This window comes from Cariama cristata, unplaced genomic scaffold, assembly GCF_000690535.1.
Source record: "Cariama cristata isolate BGI_N322 unplaced genomic scaffold, ASM69053v1 scaffold6726, whole genome shotgun sequence".
NCBI lineage: Eukaryota > Metazoa > Chordata > Aves > Cariamiformes > Cariamidae > Cariama > Cariama cristata.
This window is the reverse complement of record NW_009623759.1, coordinates 28,152-53,530: the sequence shown is the minus strand read 5'-3', so window position 1 is coordinate 53,530 and position 25,379 is coordinate 28,152. Positions and strand designations below refer to the sequence as shown.

Genomic DNA, 25,379 nt, shown 5'->3' with positions numbered 1-25,379 from the left:
TTTTAAATTACTATATTTTAAAATCTGCACTGCTGATTCTGAAGGAAGGTTATTTAACACTATTGACTACTAGAGTTTTGCTGGGTTCTGCTTAATTAATTATTAGTGATCACTTGCTGAATATGTAATTCTTTTCCCTTGTCAACTAAAGTGATATATTTACGGACTAAGTAATCTTTTTATTCAAGGTAATTAAAAAAAAAAAAAAAGAAAGCCTTATTCTAAAGTATTTCAGCAGCTTTAAAACAAGCTCTTAATTTTAGATTAGTGAAGACCTGAAAAATGAATTGGCAAATGACCTGTGTGCGTCAACCCCTGGCTTCAGTGTGACTAAAGTAAAAGAACTAATGTTCTATAAGGTAAGTAGAAATCACAAAGTTCCACAGACTTGCATTCATTCTCTTTCAGTTAAACTTGAGAGTTACTAATTTTAAGTTATACTGTTGCTAACAGTTAGTCTAAGTATCTAAATTAACAGACTATTGAGAGTTACTCTTCTTCATGTAGGTAGAAGGGTAGAGAGAGGGAGTGGGAGAATGAAGGGAGCTTTAAACTACCATGAATGTCTTCTGCCATCCCCTGTCTTTTTCCACAAAAATAATCTTAAGTTTTAACATTTCCCAGACAAATGACTTAACTTGCCTGGCTGACAGGCTGTTCGGGATGGAGACACTCTCAAACATCTGTGCCTGAAACTAGATTTGGTCTGATTGTGTAGTCTGAAATTCTTTTTGCGAGAGAGCGAAGGGAGAGAAGTATGTAATGTAGCCCACTGATTCTTCTTTGGAGCAAAGTTGCTTGGCTTCCAGATCCGCTTCCAAGACCTTTTATATGTAGCTTACATGAATCAAATATTTCAAGATGTCTGAAACAGAAGGCCAACAGAAGTCCATTTTCAAATAACAAAGCAATAAGTGATGCAAAGCTATGTAATTGTCCTAATAATCACAAACTTTAAAGTAGCTTATTTTGCCTAGTTGCATGACTTTCTGTAAGTAAACAATGTTTTTCCACCAAAATAATGATCACCTATTCCAAAGTTAACATTTAATTTCCAAATATTTCCATTTTGCCTGGATAGAGCTCTGCTAAAAGACAGAGAATGACCTGAAGCTTTACTAGTCCATCTTGAATCTTAGGGTTGTAAACATTGTTAGTGAATTATTTTGCTGTTCCACATTATGAGTTTTTCTTCTTTCTTAGGTTGGACTTGCAGATGCTGTGGACCTGTTTAGAGCCAGAAAAGTGTTTATTAAAGATGGCTTTGCATATGTGCCACTTACGGAAATTGGGGCGATTGTTTTGAATAACTATAGAACAAAGTTATCCAAAGCACTGGCGGTAAGTCTGAGAAAGTCTGATTTTTTACAACTTTTGTTGCATTCTTTAGTGACACTCTTGGACAGCAGCTTTTTGGATTTTTAAATTTATCTGCTTCCATCTGGAGAATACCAGAAACCCTATCAAAAGTGCTGGCAGCACTAAAAAAATAGTTCATTATAAGATGAGAGTTCATTAATTTTAAATGGAATTTAGCATGTGATGTGCATTATAAAGAAATTTCTGCTAGAGGATTTTAAAATTGTTTTGCACATAGAGAGTAACATGACTTTTCATTCAAAATGTTAGTCCCATACACACAACTGTTTTTTAGTCTTTGTATCAATCTTTTCTCCCACAAGATTTCACAACAGTTTTTTGTTGAAACAAATAAAATAGTGATTTGTGTGTTGTTGTTTGTTTTTTTTTTTTCTTTTGTTAGTGAGAACTGAAATGAAGATAAGTCAGAACATGTCAGGCAAAAGTAAAGTCTTCGTTATATGAATGTCTGAGGTATCAAATCTAGTTAGGACACCTATGGTAAATGCTATACGTGAATGTTCTTCTGTTAGTAATTCGGTAATCAATTTAGGAACTGCTAGTTTTTAATATTAGACTCTTTGCAGGCTTTAAAAGTTGGTGATCATGTATAATGCACAGAATTTTAGGCCCAGAACATACGACATTGAATAACATGAAGGCAGTTTGGATTGCTTTTTAAAAATGTTTTGAAGCCATATATTGCTATGTCACCTTAATATCAAGGCTGACCATGAGTGTTTAGTAAACAAACAGTGTAAAGTAAAAATGCATTCCTTGAAGAAGCTGCCAGTATGCTAATTTTCTAATTTTTAAATTTTGAATATAACTGGAGTCTGAAATTGTTTAATGTGCAGTGAAAATTGTGATACTCATGTGGACATTTCCATTGGATCTCTTTAATACAACTGCAACTAGAGACCTCCTTATTTCAGTTGATGCATAATGTTCTTGCCGAAAGCTGGTAACACTTGTGTGGGATTTAAAAACAATGAATGCATTCTAGAGAAATGTGGCTAAGTACGCAGGTTATCTGCATCTATTTAAAATGCTTTTGAGACGCTTCATGGACTTCTGGAATTTGCCTGTGTGAGTAGCTGAGGAGAGGTCTGCAAAACAGTAGGAACTGTAATGAGTAGGCTACCTGACTTTTCAGTTTGAGGAAAAATCTGCAGCAAACACATGCTATAGTGTATATAATTCATTTAACACAGATTACTTTGTTAAAGCCAATAGCTGCTTTATAGTAAAGAAATACTTATTTATGTTATCCTCTGTAATCATAGTTTAGAAATTTTAACACTATCATGAGCTTGGAAAACCATCTTCTCCAGAACTGCTATGTTTTAAGTTACTGCAGTGTTTCAGGTTTGCATTAGTTTTTAGTTCTAATACATATGTTTTCAGAGTAAGGAATAAAAGAAGATTAGTGATTTTTGTCCTGTTCCAAAGCTCCTGATTGAAGTTGTGGGGTTTTGATCTGAGGATGATGTGGATGGGATGGAATACCTCGTTGGTCAGTTTTTGGTCACCTGTCACATCCGCACTCTTCCGCAGGTGTGACTGTTTTATGACTTCTTACTTGCTTAACAGAAGAGGGCCAGCAGTGTCCTTGGTTCTCATAGGGATAAGTATAAACGTGGGCCTTTCTGCATAGCAATCCTACTGATACTTCAGCAGCAACTATAAACATCAAGGGTTACCAAGTCTGAAAAGCAGACAGTGTCTGAAAAACATGCAACTGTACTTTCAGAAAGTGCAGTTACTTAGAAGAAACTGAACTGTAAGAAAAAACTCCTGAAAGGAGAAAGAATGCTGTTTTAGCCAAACCAGGACAATTAGCAGTTGTCAGACTTGTTTGAGCAGGAGTTTGCGTTGGACAGCAGTTTGCCTCCACAGTTCCTGCCCTGTGTGGTTAACTGCAACGGGCGTAGAGGTGCAGAATGTCTCCCACCTGCTGAAAGTGTTGCAGCCTTCAGTGTGAGCTTCCCTCTAATTTCTGAAGATATGTTTAGGTTTTTTGAACTACTTTTCTCGTAGTACCATTTAGTACTCTGTGTCTGATTCAAATACTCTTCCTGTGTGATTGATCAGAAAATCCTTTATATAGACGTTATGGTTTTAGGTTGAGTACGTAAAATGCTCTTTTTATTATTAAAATAACACTAGTAGTCTTGACTAAATCTGTGTTCTGGGCGCAGGTGCCCAGGTGCTGGCAGGGGCGGCCTCTGTGAGGAGAGGCTGGGGCTGCCCTGTGCCGGACACAGCTGGTTCCAGCCAGCTCCAACCGACCCCCGCAGGGCATGGCCCAGCCCTACAGCTAAGGTGGTGGCACCTTGGGGGAAATATATTTAAAAAAGGGCGAAACACCTGACGGAGACAGGAGGAGGAAACCGAAACGAGTGAGAAGCAGCAGAGGGAACAATAAGATCAGGGGAGCAGTTCCATGATGCTGGAGCAGGTGTTCATGGCACCGGTGAGGACCCCATGCCGGAGCAGGTGGATAGTTCCTGAAGGAACTGTAGCCTGTGGAGAGCCCAGGCAGAAACACATTCTGCCCCGCCGCCCCCCTGCCCCCTGAAGGACTGCAAGCAACAGGAGAGAGCTCATGCCAGAGCAATGGAAATATGTCTGCAGGCAGGAACTGCAGAGGGGAGCTGTTAGGGACCAACCATAGCTGCCCTTGCCCTTACCCACTGCCCCAGTGCTGCTCAGGTGGGAGGTGGGGGAGTCTGGAGTGAAGGAGCAAAGTTTGTTATTCACACTTAAGATTGGTTGTAAGTTTCTCGCTTTTAATGTAAATTAGTACGCATCCTCAGTAAGTACTAATGAAGTCTCTCTATTAACTACGCATGCTCCCCAAGCAGGGTTTTGCCCTCTTTCGAGGGGGTCATTTGAGTTGGAGGTTGTGATCTCCCACTACTACAATTACCTCTGTCCTGTTTTCAGTTACTTTATTGTTTATGTCTGTGGGTTGTAACGTGTTATCAACTTGGTTCCCTTCATGTCTAGGACTTCCTCTCTCAGAGGCCTCTCTCCACATTCTTACCTACTGACTTAGATAACAGTGTCTCTTCTTCTATCGTTTGTTCTTTTTCTTGATGTTTCCCAACCTTGAGATGCCAGGCTAAACAATGTGCCTGTTTTTCTGTTAATTTAGCTGAATTCTTTAACCCTTTGGTATCATTTGGCTTGGCAGAGAGGGGAGGAAAGGCATTGTTTTAATGTTTGCCTCTGTTTCTTGCTACCTGAGTCTGGTTTAGCTGTCAGTAAATTACATTAATTTTCCCCAGGTCAAGTCTGTTTTGCTTGCAGTGGTAATTGGTAAACAATCTCCCTGTCTTTATCCACAGCTGGGTGGGAGTTTGACCCTTAGATTGTGGTGGCATAACCTTGTCCTTTTCATTTTTGGTCTTGAGGCTTGGATCTGCTGAGGTTGGATACTGGAGGAAAGGAGGTTCAGCACTCTGGTTCTGACTCATGCAGTCGTGTTAGCTTCTGTGTTTCCTGGGCTCCTCCTCTGAAATAGCTCTTGAATAAATTATGGAGGTGGAGATAATAGATACTGAAAAACCTGACTCTTGACTGGGATGCTTCCATTAGTGTTTGCATCAACTAGATTGAATCATTACATCATTCTTATCTTAGGGAATGTTATGGTTCGGAAAAGTTCTAGTGCTTGTTGAACATTAGATTTTAAAGCTATAAACAAATGGTTGAAAATGTGTAAATATTTGTGTGTAGCATGAGTGCTTTTATTGTGAGTTTGAAGATTTTATTTTACAGAGACTTATAATTATTGATGATAGTATAACTGAACTTTCCATTCATAGTCTAATGGCATTTTTTCAGTAGATTTGTCATACTTGTATTTAAATCCAGCCCCTTTTTCCTCCATCTTGAGCCTAGCAGTTGAAGTAATAACTTGGCTGGCCTATGAATTATAACTCTACTGCAAAAAGTTGTTTTTGTGAAAATACTTTGTCAGAACATCATATAGGATCTAACCATCTGCAAATTAAACTATTAACTGAAAATAACACAAAATAGTACCATAAGAAATCAAGATTCCAGTGTTAATATGTACAATCTTGATAGCGTGTGTTTCTTCTTAATTTAATGCCTACACTTTTTTACTTTGCAGTATCATCTTGTATAATCTGATAAAATCTCTACAAATCAAATTATTGGATTTTGAGGACTTAGCACAAAAAGAAGACCTCACTGGTGTTTTCTAATTTTTATGTATTTTTTTTTTATTGCTTTCTCTGTTTGGGATCTAATCTTCAAAATTGTTAGAAATATGGATCAAGTAAGTTGCTTCCAGCTTTACTAATATTTGTAATGATTTGTCTTTTAAAATTAGGTATTAGTCAAATACACTATTTTGGTTGATTCATGCTATATGTTCAAAAACCCTCCCAATTTGGGAAAAGTATCAGTATACATAACACCACCTGCAAAACATTTTCTTCTGAAAACACCTATGTTTTCAAGCAGTGATGCAGAAGGCTTTATATATTGGCATTAATGTTGAGAAAGTATGATTGATGGTGGTCTTGTCACTTGAAATTCATTTCAGGTGTTGTGTTCCCAGTGTTAACTTAAAGTAATTCACTGTAACATAAATGGATGATTTTTATAATATGCACATACAAGGTTAGTAAGGTAATAACTGGCAGTGCAGGGTAAAATGTGATTACAGTGACTTTGTCCTCTGAATCTCTCAAATGGAAGTTTACTGTGAGAGTTTTGCAAAGAAGCAGCTGCGCTTTGTTACTGAGTAGAATAACATTGTAAGGTCATTATCTAAGGTATGGATCTACTGAATAAAATGGTGATATTTTCAGTGGGAGAAGGGAAATCAAGGGAAGTGACTTCGAATGTGTATTTGTGTGTCAGAGAGGTCTCAAGCCTGCATGCGGAATGGTTACCTGCAAGACAGGGAAACTTGTTGGACTTTTCTTTGTGGACCTTCTTTTTGCTATGGCCCCTTAATTGTCCCATTGTTGGCTATTTTCTGAAATCCATCCTTCAGTGTTTTATCTCCTCCACTAATTGAATTACATGCATTTCTTTTAGAGACTGCATGGATTGCTAGCATAAAGTAATTATAAATAATATTAGGAGCCTAAGCAAAATTTGACTGCTCAGTATTTTGTCTTTCTTCTATCTGCTTCTTGTATCTACTACAAAGTATAAGATTTTGTTAAGTACTAAATTTGCAGCATAAACAATTGCTGTGGTCTCTGCGTGGTCTCGTTCAGTTTGGTATATATGGAAAGATCTTCAAGCCAATGTAGATGTTTCGTGATAGTAACACTAAGAAAGCAAGATGCACAGGATTTGAAGCACGTGGAAGGCTTGCTTAACTGTTGAGATGTTCCCCAAATTTCAGAAGAACTATTGGAATAGAATATATTAGCAGGAAGTACAATTTTATTTCTATGTTGTGTGATAGATGCAGTAGCCTGGAAATGTGCCACTTGATATAGTACCTGTTTAATGTCACATGACAACAATTTATTAGTGTGCTGGTAACAGTAATTTGAGAACGGTGCACTTTAGTCAGTAAGAAAGAACTGTAATGGCATATGTGATTGGTAAGTAAACAGAAGTCTGTGTTTCAGGATGGCACTGTCTTAGAAATTTGAGTTTTCTCATGATTGTTTTCATATGGCCTTCTGTGACCTGTAGACAGCTGCTACCTGATAGCTGTAGTAGTATCTCTTTGGAGTTGGTTTACACTGGGGTTAATGACAAATTATTTCATCAGCTGTGTTCTGTTTTTTTCTTGGAGAAAACTAGTTAAGTTTCTGGAAGTTAACTGATAAGTGATCTAGCCGATGTTCTCTGTGGACCACCAATGGAGCAGGGCTTGAGTGGCACAGGGAACCATCCAGACTGACCGTGAGGATATACCTAGGGTGTTCCTCAGCCTTCCGGCGTTTCACTGTGGGATGAGACTGATTTGTGTGTGCAATTGTTTCCTGGAGAAACTTGATTCATACATCTCAATAATGCTAGCTGTATCCCTTCTGTGATAGTGGGGACTGGGATTTCTCACCCGTCTCTACATTAATAGAGCTTCGTTACTGAGATCCAAGTTTCAACCACTTACTAGTTTTATGTGTGGTTCAAGAGACACCACTTACCTACCACTGCTATGTGCAGTAAATCATAAACTTCCCTTGAAATGAATATATTGAATCTTGCCTACAGCGTTGCAGGATTCTGTAAAGGACCTTAAATCTTAGATGTGCTTTGTCTAAACCAATTCTTTCAAGTGATGTAGTTGCTTTTAGAACACAACAGTTAGTCACTGAGCTTAATAAACGGATTCTTAGATTCATGAGTCTTGAAAAGCAACATTGCTGCCTCAGTGACGCATTGGAAAAAACATGGTCAAATTCTGACAATTACGTCTATAACATTTTTAAAGAGCGTGCCACTTTTGTCCTAACTTTCACATTGTTTGACTTAAACTTTGCAAATATTTATGCTAAATTTGCAATTCCTGTAGAATATAAATAATATGCTTATTCTTGCTTGCCTCTTTGTCTAATTGCTCTGGTAACTCATTTCATCCCTTAAAATTTCTTCTGTTTGAAAGCTCTTTGGAGTACGTGCCCTTGCCTAGTGCTTAAAATAGGACTTTTTCTTGCTCCAGCTCATCCTTTCTCCTAATCTCAAACCTTATGTGTTGAAAGGAATGTGAGATTTTGAGCCCCCCACAATTTCTTCATTATGCTTTAGAGTGCCCGCCTTGTATTTGCTTTTCAAAGCAATTTTTTTCTTACTTTGCTCCATTGCTATAAGCTGTTTTGGAAGTAAAGGGGAGAGGAACTTTTTGAAAACTTTGCAATGTAATCCTAAAAATTCTATATGATGGAAAAATCAAACAATGCAAGAGTAAATGCACCTGTGTTCACCATGGTGTTTTTTCATTATCTCCATTGTCTGTAGCTCTTGCTTCTCATGATCCTTGGTTAGATGTTAAATTCTGGCTGGCATATTGCATGCTTCTGTAAACCTACTCTACAGATATCCAGAAAGTTGCACCTTGTTTATAAATTATAAAAAATTTATAGCATACCAAATACAGATGCTCATAGGACTTGCTGTTGTGAGTAGTCCCAGTGAAATCAGTAGGTCTTGCAGCTGTTGAAAGCAAGGTGTACAGCAATGAGTGTCAGATTAAGCATTCAAGAAAGAGCTGGAGTCATGCAAGTTATTTTGAGACCTGAATTAAGCTGTAGTATCCTAAGTTATGATTACAGTTCGAATTAACAATTTGGATTAACAGTAAAAAAAGGCTGCAACAAGTATGAAGTGTAGAAGGATAGGAAGAGGGTATGTTTTAAAATGTTTAATGCAAATTTATGGAGAAGGCAAAAAGAAGTATACGGGAAGGGTCAGAAAGATGATCCGGGGAACTACAGGCCTGTCAGCCTGACCTTGGTTGCAGGCAAGGTTATGGAACAGATCATCTTGAGTGCCATTACACAGCACATGCAGGAGAATCAGAGGATCAGGGCCAGCCAACGTGGTTTATAAAAGGAAGATCATACTTGACCAATCTGATTTCCTTTTATGACAAGATGACCTGCTTGGTAGATGAGGGAAAGGCTGTGGATGTTGTCTACCAGGACTTTAGTAAGGCCTTTGACACGATCTCCCACAGCATCCTCCTAATTAAATTGGCGGCTTGCGGCTTAGGTGGATTTTCGATGGGTAAAAAAACTGTCTGGATGGCTGGGCCCAGAGAGTTGTGGTCAACGGAGCTAAATCCAGTTGGTGACTGGTCACTAGCAGTGTTCCCCAGGCCTCAGTTTTGGGGCTGGTGCTGTTCAACATCTTTATGGACGATCTGGACGAGGCGATGGAGGGCACCCTCAGTAAATTTGCAGATGACACCAAGTTAGCTGAGAGTGTTGATCTGCTGGAGGGTAGGAAGGCGCTCCCGAGGGACCTGGACAGGCTGGATAGACGGGCTGGGACCAACGGCATGAGGTTCAACAAGAACAAGGGCCGGGTCCTACATTTCAGCCACAAAAAGCCCATGCAGCATTACAGGCTGTGGGAAGAGTGGTTAGAAAGTGATCAAGAGGAAAAAGACCTGAGCATGCTGGTTGACACCCAGCTGAACATAAGCCAGCAGTGTGCCCAGGTAGCCAATGACTATCAGCAATAGTGTGGCCAGCGGGAGCAGGGAAGTGATCATCCCCCTGTACTCAGCACTGGTGAGGCTGCACCTCGAGTGCTGTGTTCAGTTCTGGGCCCCTCACCACAAGAAAGACCTTGAGGTGCTGAAGCGAGTCCAGAGAAGGGCAACGAAGGTGGTGAAGGGTCTGAAGCACAAGTCTGATGGGGAGCGGCTGAGGGAGCTGAGGTGCTTGGTCTGGAGAAGAGGAGGCTGAGGGGAGACCTGATCGCCCTCTACAACGACCTGAAAGGAGGGTGTAGCCAGATGGGGGTCGGTCTCTTCTACCAGGCAACTAGTGGTAGGACAAGAGGGCAGAGTCTGAAACTGCTCCAGGGGAAGTTCAGGCTAGAAATGAGGAGGCATTTCTTCACAGAAAGGGTTGTTAGGCATTGGAATGGGCTGCCCAGGGAGGTGGTGGAGTCACCATCCCTGGAGGTGTTTAAGAAAAGACTGGTCGCGGCACTTAGTGCCATGGTCTAGTTGACAGGGTGGTGTTAGGGCAAAGGCTGGACTTGATGATCCCAGAGGTCTCTTGCAACCAAATCGGTCCTATGTGATTCTGTGAAATAGGCTGGATCACTAAAAATAGTGATGACTACCTTTCCAATTACTTTTTTTTTTTCATACATTTCTCTGTGAAATATGGAGGGTCGCTGTTCTCCTGAGTGCAGTTTTACAATATCCTAAGCTAATGAATGTACATTGCATATGTGGTGTTAACATGTTTTTGCCATTCCTACTAATGATAAAGGTCAGCTGACTGTTGGGGAAGGACTAAAACTTAAACCTTTTTTACAGTCAGAAGGAAAAATGAGAAATGACTGTCAGTAACTCAAAGTCAAACATGAAATAAATTGAACAACTAATAGTCCTATCAGGTGACACTTGGTTAATTAATATATAGAAACTTTCTAGAGGGTGGAGCACTTCTTTAAGCAGCACATGTAAGAATAAAGTATGCACAAGTCTCATCTCAGAAATGCCTTTGGTTTGAAAGAAATTCTGCTGTAAGACTAATCTAAAAAACCCACTTATTTTATTGATTACACAAGTCAAATGTTTTGAACTCTTAAGAAAAGTTGTAGCAATACGCTTTTTGAACTTGGTGAATATTTATTTTTAAATTTTTTTAAACATAGGTGAAGTGAATGTTTTTAGAAATGCTAGTCCCTGTCACTGTTGCTGCAGCTGATTTCTGGGTGGCCTCATCATTTGACTTTCCATTTTACTGCAATTCCCTGACAAGAATTTCACTTGTTAATGTATTTCTTTTGCAGTTATTTTCCAATCTGCATATTTATGCTAGAGAAGAAGTGGACCTTTTTTGTCATTCTTGTAAATGAAGATTATTTGTCAGAATAATTTTTTTCCTAGTAACAGGGAAGCAGGGTATATTTCAGAGGCAGTATAGCTGAGGAGAATTTTTACAAAAAAAACCCACACCCTGGTGTCTTACGGGCAGTCTGTACAGGCTGTTACTGAAATTACTGGGGTGCTGTCTTCCTGAAATATTAGAAACATGATGTAATTAAGCTGCAAATACAGAGCTAGGGCAGTGAAACTTGGCTCTAGTAGTACTGGGCCTGTAGGTGTACCCTGCCTGGCCGACTCCCTTCCCAGCCGTGACTTCAGTTTGCAGCTCTGGCTCGTGAAGCTGCAGATCCCTATTCCAACACCACCTTGTCCCCAGGAGTGTGCTGGGTGCCTCTGCGTTGCCTGGAGGCTGCTGCCAGGCTCTCGTGGGCTCACCACTTGCTTCCCTCCTAGGGCCCATCAGCTCAGCTGCCTGGGGAGGGTGCTGCTTCATCCCTGAGTATCTGGGCTGCGAGGATAGGACGAGAGGAAATGGTCTCAAGTTGCACCAAGGGAGGTTCAGGCTGGACATTAGAAAGAACTTCTTCACTGTTAGAGTCGTTAGGCATTGGAACAGGCTCCCTAGGGAGGTGGTGGAGTCATCGTCTCTGGAGATGTTCAAAAAACGTTTAGATGTGGCACTTCAAGACATGGTGTAGTGGACAGGGTGGCATCAGGTGTATGGTTGGACTTGATGATCTTTGAGGTCTCTTCCAACCATAATGATTCTATGATTCTATGATACACTTTACAGTTGGGAAACTGGTGTCTTATGCTCAGCTGATTTCCCCCCTCCCTGCCTCCCCCAGGCTGTTTTCTGTTAAGTTTCTCTTGGGTACCCAAAACGGATTGTGAAAGGTGTTGGTTGGTTGGTTTGGGTTTTTTTTTGGTTATACCTCCTGCTGGGTTATCTGAGGTTATTTATAGTTCACTCCTAATCTTTTCTTGCTAAATTCCTGAATTGGTGGCCTACAGGGAAATACTGATCCACTGATGCAAACTACCTCTCCTGGGGAGCACACTTTCTAGTTAATTTTCCATTCCTTATTGAGGAGCATAGCCTTGCATTCCCATGAGGGGTGTACTATATTGTATCTGCATATCCAGGTATCTCATGTGATCTGTTCAGACTGAAGAAAGGTACAAATCGAAAGTTCGATTTGCAAACATTACTGAGTTAGGTTTCTGTAAGAGAGGCCTTGTGCTGCTATGTTCCACCTTTACAGGTCTACCTTAATCTGTCGGTGTTTCAAGCCTGCCTGGACTTAGAAGCACTGAAGTCCTGAAAGATGACAGTAGCTTCATGTGGAGTGCTTTGACATTGCTGTGAACTGAAATTTCTTTGTCTGAAGTAGCTTGCTTTTCTCTTGAGGTACGTAAGGAGGAGGTGGTCTAGTAGTGATAATCTCTACATTAGTAGGCATGTCTGAGTGGCCTTACCTGGGCTGCTTTTTGTTATTCCTTGGATCTTCTATTACTGTGAAATGGAAAACCAGGAGAGCTTTTCCATAGATTCTATGTGGGTTATGTACATTTGGTAGTCTGACGAGTATAAGTATATACATAAATGTTTTGTATCATCTCATCTGATGATGCCTCATCTGTCTGAGGGAGGAGTTACAAAAGTGCTGCAATATAGATGTTTTGTAGTAAAAATGGATTTATTCAGCATCCAAGGTCACAGGAAAGTCTCCAGCTGTAAATGAAATTTTGTGAAAACTTGTATGTATTCTGTAGATTTTGAGAGGACACTGAATTAGCTGTTTGGTGTCTGAGTTGTAAAAAGGCAGAAAATAAGATGAAGTGTCAGGGAAAAAACAGACCAATGAAGATACACAGTTTCAATTTACATGTAGCTTGTGAAAGATCTTTTTAGCTATAAATTTTTTTCTGTATTTATGTAAACAAATTCATTTTTATGTAAATACTAGTATTTTTCTGTTTGTAAGGATTAATGTTTAATTTAAATAATCTGTAGTCTTGAACAAATAACAGAAAGCAAAGGGTTTTTTATTATCATCTATCACAAGTTAAGCAAAATGACATGGTTTATTAATAACTACAGCCTTTGTTTATATATGTACATATGAAAGAAATGGATTAAATTTGAATGTAGTACTTAGAGCTTCTTAAGGAATAGAAAACCCCATGAGTTTTCCCTGTTGTTTTCCTTGTTATGCTGCCAAAATGAGGTGAAGGTTGTTCTGTTAGGAACTTTATTAATCCCAAAGGATTTGTGTTTCTTTTTACTCCATCCTTTTGCTGTATAGGCAATAAAAATAAATTTAAAATCATGGAAATCGCAACACTCCCCCACTCTCCCTTTAAAGCTGAACTGTGTATCGGAAGAATCCTCTTTGGAGTACATGAAAGTGCTGAATTACTTCTTTAAAAAGTGGGAAGAATCCTACCAGTTGTCAAAGGGAATTAATAAAACAATCTGTTCTTATTCCAAATGATAAGCTTTTAAAGTAATTTTTGGAAGAGTTGAGTCTCCCAGGCACTAGAACGCTAGCCACGTAACACCCTTTGATGACAGAAAGCAAATACCTGTTTCTCAATAAAAGTTGTTGATATCTTGTATTGCATGAACAAATAAGTAGAAGAAATGTAATGGAAGATGTAGGCTAAAGCATAAGAGCTATTAATTATTTTAGAACATATTTAAATTTAAAATTGATCTCTTATCTGTCACATACAATAACATTTTGCCTTGTTAGATATTTTAATAAGTGGAATTTCACAGGCAAGTTACACTATTTCTTTTGAAATGCCTCTAGACTTGGCTAAAATTGTTTCTCTAGATTGTTTTTACTGAACAAATTAAAGTCTTGGGGTTAATCTCCTTTTAAAATTTGGTATGATCTCTGACGCTCCTGTATAAGAAACAAAGGGCGTTGAGAAGAGACATCTTGATGCGGATAGTTCCTTTCTCTTTCCACTCTTACAGTACTTCATCACTCATAGTACAACTAGCAGATTTTAGAGTAACCAATTTTAAACAGTAAGTCCAGTTGGGCTTTTAATCTGAAGCTATTTTGGGAGGAATAAAGAGAGGAATGTTGTGGATCACCTGATGATGTGCATTTGCCTAGATTTGGGCTGGGGAGTAACCCCCGATTTTCATTATCAGTACACTGGATAGTTTCCACACTAGTGGAAAACTATTAGGCACTTCTTTGTATCTATATATTTTTCTTATGGCTTAGAATAGTGCTGGTGGAGCTTGCAATGAAAGCAGAGAGATGACTGAAGTAATAATTAGAGAGGCAATAATAAAAAAATTCTTCCAAGCTGCATGCTTTTGAAACCAGCACTGTGATGAGATCAGTGACTTTGGGGAGTTTATTACGGTTCAAAGACAACGGGTAGTTCTTGTGAAGTGAAGGCCACAGCCTAGTGCCTGGCTGGTACTACTAGCACCTAGTGCCTTTAAAGAGTTGGATTGTTTCCTGAGCAAGCGGGGGGGATACCTCAGTTCAACTGGTGCAAAGAAGAGTACATGGGCAATGCATGAGCATAAACCTACGCTCTGCCGCTGAGGTGTTGCAAAGTAGCTGTGGCACAGTGGAGGAGGAGAGCTCCTGGCCTGCCCTGTACACGGTGCTCAGCCAGATTTGCCAGCAAACCTGTGCAGGAGCTCTGTGAGCATCATTGGGAGCACTTCTTTCAGGTGGAAGCCTTTCCTGTTCCTCAGGCATGAATACTATTATGAGTAGTAGAAGGATAGGAGATGTTTACAAAAAAGAAATCCACTTTCTTATCTTTTTCATAACCTCCTTTGCCTTTGTGATGGTGTTTAGAAGCCAGAGAGAAACCTCCCAGGAATAGAAAAGAGGCTTTTGCTTGTGTGTGTGCGTGTGTTTGTTTTTTTAAAGATATAGTTCAGCGTTGAATTTTATTACTTTGTATAGCAGATGGTAATAAGCTCTCATCTAAGAAGTGATTGCTCCAAGCTCAGATTTAGTTCTTCAACTTTTTGCCTTACATTTTCTTGTGAATGTTGGGTAGTACTGTTGAAATCTGTCATAGACACCGAGAACTTTCCTGGCCACTGATGCATGTTCCCTCAGCCACTTAAATGGCATAGCAAAAGCAACTACAATGGTGGGATTGGGTACCTGAGTGTGATGATATGACTTATGTTTATGTGTGATCCTTCTTAAACTTCCAGTGTAAGCATTACAGGTTGGATTTAGTGTAGTTCACATCTAAGGAGACAGTAGTCTCAACGTGAGCCAGCAGAAGTCAATGGTATCTTGGGCTGTGTCAACAGAATTGCAATAGGTAGGCAGAGGGAAGGGGTCCCTCTTTGCTTGACGCTCGTTGGGCCACATCTAGAATACTACGTCCAGTTTTGGGCAACCCGGTACAAGAAAGATGGTGATAAACTGGGGTGAGTTTAGTAGAATTCTACCCTCTGTTTTCTGCCTGTTGTTACTGACAAAGTTGAACCTACTGTTTACCAGATCTTCAGGTCTTTTCCTGAAGCGCTGTTCCGCAGTGAGTTGGCCACCATCCTGTACCAAAGCGGGGATTTATTTTGTCATAGTTACAGGACTTTTCAGTGTGCTTGGTGAATTCCATGAGTTCTTGTTAGCTCAATCTTCCACCCTGTTTCGGTCCCCCTGAATGGCAGCACTCTTTTCAGTGCATTGACTGCTTTCCCTGAACTGGTGTTTATGAACCTGATGAAGATGCATTTTGTCTCCTCTAAGTAACTGGTGAAGATTAGTTCATTTGTCTCTAATTTGTAGCAGTATTCTTTGAAGCTAAAATACTTAAGATCTAATTTATTTCTATTTACTTTTGGAAATTTGAAAAGGCAATGAGTAATTTTCCTTTTTTTGTTCACTATATCCTGTCACTTAGCAAACAATTATAACTATGCACTTTTAGTATTACTTGGAAATGGTACAGCACTTATACTTCTTTGTCTGCCTAATTGGACTCAAACAAAAGTTTTCTCTATTTGCAGAATTTGGAATGCAAAGTGTGGAAATTGTAAAATACCTTTGGGTAACTCTGTTACTTTTTAAGTTAGCTGTTAATATTTTGTAAGGGTTTTTTTGTGTGTTGTGTGTGTGGTGTGGTGATTTTTTTTTTTTTTTGTTTTTGTTGTCTGAAGACCTTATTTGGCTCTCTAAAGTGAGCTTTGTGAAAGCATCGTTTTCTGTGTGGGGCTTGAATTCAAGGAAATTTTCTCTTTCAGAAAAGCAAACTCAGATGAAATACTAAAAATTAAATGCTATACATGAGCCTTCTCTCCAGGTCCCTGCAGCTCCACATCTTATATCACGCAGTATAATTGAACATTTTGCCTACTGAGAGTGGGGTTTGGAACAATTTTATCAGTTTCATATTTTATAAGCTGACTCTCTTTGTAAGCTATGGTGGCAGTTTTAGTTCTGGTCAGCGCACAGGTAATGGGGTGAGGTTTGGGAGAACCTTTGGCTTGCTATTGCATCAGGTCTCGCTTACAATCAAATCGTCAGTGCATTTTTCTGGCGGTTCTTGTCTGACGTGTGATGCTTATAATGTGTGTGTCCAGATGCTTGATGGGCCTGACGTTATAGCTGCACCTTCGGGCCTTGGCCATCGGAGGGCGCCGCAAGAGTGCCGAACCAGGGAGAACTGTGCCCGAAATGTAGGAGGGCTGAACGAGGGAGAGCTGTGCCTGGAATGCAGCCTTCCTGTATAGCAGTGGTAGTCCTGTACGGAGGAGATGAAGACACGGGAACGAGTGCTTAGTTCTAAAGAAAAATGTGTTGTATTTGATCGAATGCAGAATGTATATAAATGAGGTTGATTGTATTCTCTTGGTATACACCAAATGCAAATAAGCATTTCACCAAATGTCATTAATTTTTACTTCTGTGATTACTTTCCCTGTATCTGTCAGCATTAACTGATAAGCGAAAGTTAAGAAATCATCAACATTTAACACTTCTGATGATGTCTTTAACAGTAAACTCATGAATCTGCTTGCATATGTCATTCACATTCACTAGGCTTTTATGTATTTGATGTATAGCTCATTCTGTTTTTTAATCTGGTGTAGCAGATATCACCTGGTGCATTCAAAATTTTCAGTGTGTCAGGTAATATTATGTTTTGTCCATGACTCTATACGTTAATGAGTCATTAGACTTCATTCCATAAGGTTTAGCATCAACTAACCAGAGTATCTGACCATAACTGAGCAATTATGTTTTTCTCTTAATTATTGTTGAGACTGCTTAGCATTGATTTTTATGGGCAATTCCTGTTCTTGTTTTTTCTCCTTAATGTCTTAGTTAAATTTATTCCCGATGTCATTGTATTTTTATCAAATGGACACTTCTCATTCCATTTTTAATAATCTGTGTTAAAAATTTGTATCATCTTTAGAAGATCAGTAATTCTTTTTCTCAGAATATTTTTTACCAACTAATGCTGATTTTGGAAAAGAATGCTATTTGGACTTATCCATAAAACAGAAAACTATGTTGTTATTCAATGAGCTATTCATCCATTTTGAAAACTCTGCTTCTATTTTCATCTCTTTTCAGCTTTCTAAGATTATTACTTGGGCATTTTCCTTCAACATCCTTCCAAGTTCCCTCAAGTCTTCTATAACCTGAAATACTGCAGATGAAGTCATGGTGATACTGTTTCCAGTCCCAGATTTTTATTCTTGGCATCACAGCTGTGAAATTGTGTGTCAGGTTTCTTGTAGAAAAGACCTGTTTCAGGTGTTAGCTATACCACAAGGTTGCGTCTAAAACTTATAAGGAGAGGATGTAACATTTGTATCCCCAGTTCTGAACTGTTTGTTTGTTTGTTTGTTTTCACTGACCTGACCTCCAGAGACCCCTATTTTCAACCCATCATGGGGGAAGGACGAAAGGATCTTACATGTAGAGTTTGCAAAAGGTCTTCAGTTTTGACTATATTATATTGGGTCATGCTGGCAACTGGGAAGTTTTATTAGAGCTTGGGATAGCCTCAAGCTCTGTGTTTTCGTTGAAGGGAGAAAGAAATTTACAGATCTTGTTCCTCACCTAGATCTCTCAAGACTAGATGTTCTCTGGAGATGCTTTACTTTCTCACACTGATTTTAGTTTTGGTATTTTGATGGAGCAGGAATCCTCATTACCAAGTGCAAATCCATCCATGTCTTTCAGAACCAGCAACTGGGAGGGGCTCATGCCTACTCATTCCTGTCGTCTATGTGTTTCCTTACAGATAAGTCTGGAGAGGGATTTTCTACAATCTCATCTTTTAATGTAGAACAGAGCAAACTTGTTAAGAAGCTCAACAATCATGGGTCAGTTCAAGTCATGAATGTGGCTGTGCCGGTGGAAGTTGGTTTCAATCAAGCTTTGTCACTGGAACACATTACAATCAATACCTTGAAACGTGTCTGTTCATCTCAAGTGTCCTTAATGCCCTGAATGTCCCTCAACTTAATTTCTTTGTTTTTTTTAGAGAATTCAGTATTAAAACTGATCTCTTTATGTATTTCAGTATTCAGTATGGATGTACATACTTGTATGCAACCATATTTTGAACAGTGAAACATAATTGCATACTGATATGGTCACCTTTCCTTGCTCTGGTATCTGGACACACATGAAAAAATAAGACATAACTATCTCTACGTAGTATTCATGAGCAATGTTAGAAGTTTTATGTGAATTCACTTAATTTTCATTTATTTGGCTTTTCTATTAACCTTCCCTTGTTCAATGGCTTCATGTAGCTTCCATGTCTTCTTAGCAGCAGGCGTAGGAGAAAACCTGAGGTGCCAGACTGCTTGTTACAGTGGCCTTCCTCACCCTCAGTTTTCCAAGTCATTGCTGCAGTCGGAGTTTGACATTGTGCATCTTTAACTAAGCAGTCCACTGTTCTAAATACTCTGTCACCTTTTCTAGATCTATTAGTGAGACCATATCTTTTTTCTTTCATTGGGCCAATAGTAAGATTTGGAATGAGATTACCCAAGGCAGCTTACAAATACTGGTTTGGGTAAAATAGGACCAATTCTCCTTTCAGTAGATTTTTCCTTTGGTTAAGTTTCTTCAGACAGTGTCTGCTTTCAGACATGATAATTCTTGATGTTTATATTTGTTACCAGACTAACGGTGGGATTGCTATGCAGAAAGACCCACGATTATTCCTGTGAGGAGCAAGATCACTGCTGGCTCTCTTATGTTAGACAAGTGAAAAGGCGTAAAAGGGCCGCACCTATGGAAAAGTGCGGAGAGGACAGATGACCAAGGACTGGCCAAGAGGTATTCCATCCCATCCATGTCATACTCAATATAAAGCTAAGGGATCAAGAGGGTCAGGCTCTCTTCTTTCATGGCCAGCATCCCTGTGGGACCCTGCTTGTTCTCCTGCCTCTGACCCTGATCCATGCGTTCCTGAGTCCGCTTCCTGTCGACTGTGGAGTCCGGTCCGGGTGCCCGCCCTGCCACAGCAGCAGTGGTGTGAGCTGCTGCGGCACTCAATCCCATGATCATCATTGGGAAGCTCAATGTTGGTTTTGTATATTTTTATTTCTGTTAGTAGTAGTATTAATGTTATTGTACTTTTTTCATTGTTACTGTTTTATTAAAGTAGTTTTAACTTTCCAACCCTAAGTCTTTCTCCCGTTTCTCCTCTCCTTCCTTCTGGGGAGGGAAGGGGTTAATAGAGAGCGTCTTCTGCCAGCTTTAAGTGCTGGCCTAGCCTTAAATGGTGACAAGTGTTAATATTACAATCTTGTTTCCCACAGACTTGTGTTTTATTTGAATTCTGTTCATTGTCAGATCTATCTTATGTTGTGATATGAGATTCCTGCCTGGCAACAAATCTAATTCTGCAGCAAGCTTAAAACAAAACACAACTCTATTGCAGAGGTCTACAATAAAAATAAATAAATAATTAAATAAACCACACTGCTTACTCTTGGTAGAGCCACAGCCTTTAAAAAGAAAAAAAAAAAGTTATGCTTAGGTGGTAACTGTGCAGCTTACTGCAGAGGTAACGTAATTAGCTACACATGGCTCTGTTACCTTCAGCTCCATATCTGTGTTATGTCATGCTGTGACTGATAACTCTGAGAAGTGGATGAAAGTAGTAACAGATGCAGTTCCATGCCAATGTAATATTTTTATTCTTAGGATTTGTGGTGGTGTCTCTAGCAAAGGCTGTGCATGTCTAGCACGCATGGAGGCAAGTACATTCTGAACGTGATTCTACATATTATGTCTTTACTGCATGTGAACTTGAATATAGTATAAACATAGTTCAGATTTTTTTATAATTCAGCTCGGGTCTAACTGATTTAAATGGCAATATAAATTCAGGTTGTCTCACACATTGGGAACAGGCTGAAACCCTGTTATTGCTGATGTTCTACCTGGTAAACCAATGAAGAAGAAAAGGCTTGAGAAACACATTCCAAACTGATGTAATTTGTTAATCTGCTTCTGCAGTTGTCTGCTCTTGTGGCAAGATAAAGCAGTAAAATAGCCTTGAAAAATATTTGACACATTCTCTGTCATAATTTATCTGTAAGCAGCACTTCTTATATAGCTCATTTTTACTGATTTCTTCCTGCGGTTTGCAACAGTCTTTCTCAAAGGTAGTAAAAGTAGTAAGAGAAGTAGTACTTCCTCAATAGTAGAGATCTGACTTTAAATCCTAACCGTAAGATGTTAGTGATACCTTAGTGATAAAAGTTGTCTTTCCTGTGTGTCACCGTTTAAGGCTTTTAAAACTGGCGACAGATGCTCTCTGTTAACCCCTCCCTCCTCCCTGGGAGGGGAGGGGAAGGGAAGGGATGGAGAAAAGGGAGAGACTTACGGATTAGAAATTAAAGCTACTTTAATAAAACAATAACAATGAAAAAAAGTATAAGGATATTAATGCTAATACTACCAATAATGGAAATAAGGGGGAAAGTATACAAAACTGATACTGAGTTTCCTGATGATGGTAAGGGGACTGCAGGCCACAGTGGCTTGCACCGCTGCTCCAGCAGGGCAGGCACCCAGATGTCCCAGACCGGACTCCACAGCCAACAGGAACCGGATTCAGGAATGCACGGATTGGGGTCAGAGGCAGGAGAATGAGCAGGGTCCCACGGGGATACCGGCCATGAAAGAAGAGAGCAAGACCCTCGATATCCCTTAGCTTTATACTGAGGGTGACGTAGATGGGATGGAATACCTCGTTGGTCAGCTTTTGGTCACCTGTCCCATCCGCACTCTTCTGCAGGTGTGACTCTTTTACAACTCGCTTAACAGAAGAGGACCAGCAGTGTCCTTGGTTCTCATAGGGATAAGTATAAACGTGGGCCTTTCTGCATAGCAATCCTACTGATACTTCAGTAGCAACTGTAAACATCAAGGGTTACCAAGTCTGAAAAGCAGACAATGTCTGAAAAACATGCAACTGTACTTTCAGAAAGTGCAGTTACTTAGAAGAAACTGAACTGCAAGAAAATGCCTGAAAGGAGAAAATAGTCCTGTTTTAGCAAAACCAGGACACTGTATTTTTCAGTTAGTCCTAATGGCTTATAAATGCAAGTAGCTATGTAAAAAAAAATTGCATTTTTATTGAAAACAGATGCAAAAATGAAACATGCTATTTCAGACATCTTTGCTAATTTTAATTTAAAAAGACCCTGATCACTTACTAGGTTTTTGAAATGTAGTATTTGAGTTAACCATCAAAGTTTTATGAAGAATATCTTGGATTTTTTTAATTTTGTTGTCTCTAGACTTGACTGATTAGCTTGTATAACTTGTGTTTTATCAGCTATTTCTACCCAGAAGCCCTGATGGAATTCTATGACTTTCCTTATGTGTTCTGTGGCTTTTTTTTTTTCCTTGCATCTCTGTTGTTTGGTTGAGGTTGGCATGTGTTACTATCCAATTGTGTTACCATAGTGGCATTGTTCTTGAAAGATCTTGATCCAGCAAGGAGGCAAGTTCACTCTGTTGAAAGGTTCTTTGGAGATTGCCAACTCAAGAGCAAGGCAGATACTTCTACAACATCATTTTGTGCTAAAAATAAAGGGGGACTGGTTTCTAACCTTGGAGTTGCGGGAACTGAACTTTCATGTTCACAACTTAAATTTTGGAAGATGATCTGGTCTGTGTTTCTGCCAGTGGTTCAGGAAAGGAGATGCATTTATGTCACCTGCAGGATGCATACTTTCACATTGCTTGCTCCACTTTGACCTCCTAAATGCGGTTGGTGAAGACTGTTATCCTTGTCTTTGAGACAGTTTGAAACTTGGATAGACAAACTAAGTTACTTGTAACCTGTGTTCGTTCAGGTATAAAGTCCTTGTGCACATTGCCTTCTTCATCTGGAGTACTTTACAGATGTGACATTCAGTGAAGAACAACTGAAATGGCAGTGGATGACAGGGATAGAGCTGGGGTGCCTCTTTCTGAAAAGAAAAGGTATTGGGCCTTATGTGGCAGAAAACTACCTCTTGCTAGGTGATACAAAAGAGCTGCCCATCTTTAATACTACTTCACCAGTAGTAAGGTTTTTGTGCTTTGTGTTTATATATAGATTATTTCATGGAAGAATATAGTAAAAGATAAATTAATTGGTAAAATAGTTAAAAAAGCCACAAAAACCAAACAAAAAAACCCTGCATGACAGCGCACCATTAATATGCCTTTTTGAGCACATAGTTAAAAACTTTGCAATTCTTAAATAAAGCACCGCATGCTGATTTAGGTTTACTTTCTTCATTTTCCATGCATGCTGCACCACTTGGCAGGATTGGGAAAAGAAGTTGAGCCTGGGAAGAAGAGGGGGTCATGAGAAGGTGGTGTTTGGGTTTTTATCTTTGTTTCACACCATCCAGGTATATTTTAACTGTCAGTACATTAAATTACTTTTCCCCAAGTCGAGTTTATTTTGCCCATAATGGTAATTGGTAAGTGACCCATGAGCTTTTCTGTCTGTTTTCTCCCACCCTCCTGTTGAGGAGGAGAAGTATGTGAATGACAGGGTGGGAGTTTGGCCCTTAACCGAGGCCTACCTGCCAAACTGTTCTGGGCTTTCTATTTTATGACCCACTCACACATTCTGTGAAGAACGGAGAGTCACCTCAAACGTGTCTTCTCCTCTCATCAGGCTGTGATGGGTGCGACAGACTCTGGACAGACCACTCCAGCTACTCAAGGGGCTCAGCTCTTGGCTGGTGGCCTGGTCTCCCTGCATAGTGCTTCCCCCTTGGGCTCAGTCTTTTGTAGTGTTCGATGTTCACGGATGTGTCACCTCCTCCTTCCCAGGGCTATTATTGTTCACTTATTTATTGTTTTCTAATTTAGACACTTGGCATAAGCTGTCAGTGGCCTCGTTGGTGATGTTATCTATTTGACCTTCTCCTATGTAAAGCCCACTTGCTTTTGTTATGTGTAGTGCTGTCATTGTTTGACTTTCTGGCCCGAATGTGTTGTAAGAATGTAAAGCTGTTACGAGTTCATCCATACTGCTTAGTTTCTGTCCTGTGCATACCTAAACAATTAGGACAAGGCAAGTGTAGTCCTTTGGGCAAGCCTATCCCCATAACGATTATCCGTGCTTTCTTCATTTTCCCAGTGTATACTGGAATCTTTAGATCTAAAGAGTTAGAGAGGACAAATGTAATTGAAATCTTATTTTCTGAGTGATACTTCTAAGCAGACTTGGACAATATACAGTTGTTTTCATCTGCCATTTATTAAAGGCATTAGGTGCAGACAATTTGGAGGGGAAAAAAGAAAGATGTTAGCATTTTATTGCATGTGCCCTTCTATTTTGACTTAATGAGATGAGCTTTAAGAGCAGAGGTAATCTTGTAGACAAATAATTTCCCATTAAACCTTGCTTTCTAAAACAATGTTGTATGTGGGCTGTGGGGTGACTGTGATTGCTCTGGCATTTTATCGGAGCTGTTTTCTGTTTTCTCCTAATCTCTTCAATTGTCTCTTGTACATATTTGAAAACAATTTTATTTTCCCAACCTCAGTAACCTCATTATCCTTGTCCCAGATAATTTTTCTCCTGCTTGAATATTCTGTACAAGCTTAGTCTTGGTGACATCACAGTTAGTGTGTAAAGAAGTTAGTTTTCTTTTGCAAAATGGAGAGTGGCGTTTCATGTGATTTTTTTCAGTAACCATTAGAGAAAATGTTGTAAAAAGCGAAATTAAAGTTTAAGAACAGTGCAGACTTGGAGTCTGGGTTTTTATGGTCATAGGGATGACAGACTATGTAGAGTGCTATAGGAGGTATGCTGAGGAGGGCTTGTCATCAGTGTGTTTCAGGAAATAAGAAATTATGTAATGGGTATTTAAAAATGAAAAGTGTCACTCAACACATCTGGTCACAGTTTAGTGAGATCACTGGAGCCTTTTTGGTATCCAAGTGTTATGCCAAAGCAATCTGCAGAAGAATTAGTAAGCTGACTGTCATTGACAAGTGATTATTTATTGTTATTTGCTATTGTTGTGTTGATAAACTACCCAGAACAAGACTGCCCCATGTTTGGGTCTAGTCACTTCTAACTTTTAATTGTATATAGACCTTATTTTTTTTTAATACTATGTTTAACAATGGCTTTGCTGAACTATGTAGAAGGTAGCTTCTTGTGTACTTTATGTAGTTTTCCTCTACAGACGTTATTTTCTGTCATGAGAGCATGCTACAAGTAGTTGTGAGCAGCTTAGGCCTTTTAGGGCTTTACAGTTACTCAGCTGCCATGGTGAAACAGATTTGATGGTAGCAGCAGGAGTTCCTTGGCTAATATAAATACTTGAACTGGTAATTACAGCCTCTGAACCTCTGCCAATAGTAATTACATCCTCTATTCCTCTGCCTCAAGGGGGTGAACTGCTGTAATTCAGGAGGAACCAAACTTCTCCTGTCTGTTGCCATCAGACACTTGGCCAATACTCATTATATATTTTCATGGCTCCCAATAGCTCATAAGCTGTGGTTTGAAGAATGATAGAATAGTGCAAAGAATACAAAGGACATTTACACACAGGTTTTGCCTAACAATACGTTGGACTTACTTTGGAAAATGGACTGGATCTGTTCAAAGACTAATGTATGGGGAGTATGTTCTTCATAAAACTTTTTTTTTTAATGCCCCCTTTATTTGAGGACATTACTGTAAAGTAGCTTCTCTCCTGACATGCCGTGGCAGTTCCTGGTTTGACACTTCTTTATGTTGGATATTCTTCTTTTACACATTCAGCTGGCTTCAAACAGCCACATACATCTTTCAATCCTGTGCACTTTTGGTCGCTGGACTCCATTGTCTTTTTCAACTCTTGTGCTGCAGTCATTATGTGCATTTATTTGTTCAGTGCCTAATTATTTCATTAGTCATCTCACAGTAAATCAAATGCATTAGCTAGTAGGAGCAGCTTTCAAACTTTCTTCTAGATGACCGGTAGTCAGAAAAAAATACAGGC

The 25,379-nt window shown here is 39.4% G+C and overlaps 1 protein-coding gene across 1 annotated transcript in view; it reads left to right on the top strand.

Annotated features, from left to right (window-relative positions):
* Nucleotides 1-263: 263 nt before the first annotated feature.
* Nucleotides 264-25,379, top strand: part of LOC104163769 (DNA primase large subunit-like) — a gene marked incomplete at both ends in the record, with an annotated part of 51,975 nt that continues 26,859 nt past the window's right edge. Inside the window, 2 exons of the mRNA XM_009702883.1 lie at nt 264-359; nt 1,204-1,341. Of these exons, the coding sequence (XP_009701185.1) occupies nt 264-359; nt 1,204-1,341 (234 nt within the window). The remainder of the gene's footprint in view (nt 360-1,203; nt 1,342-25,379) is intronic.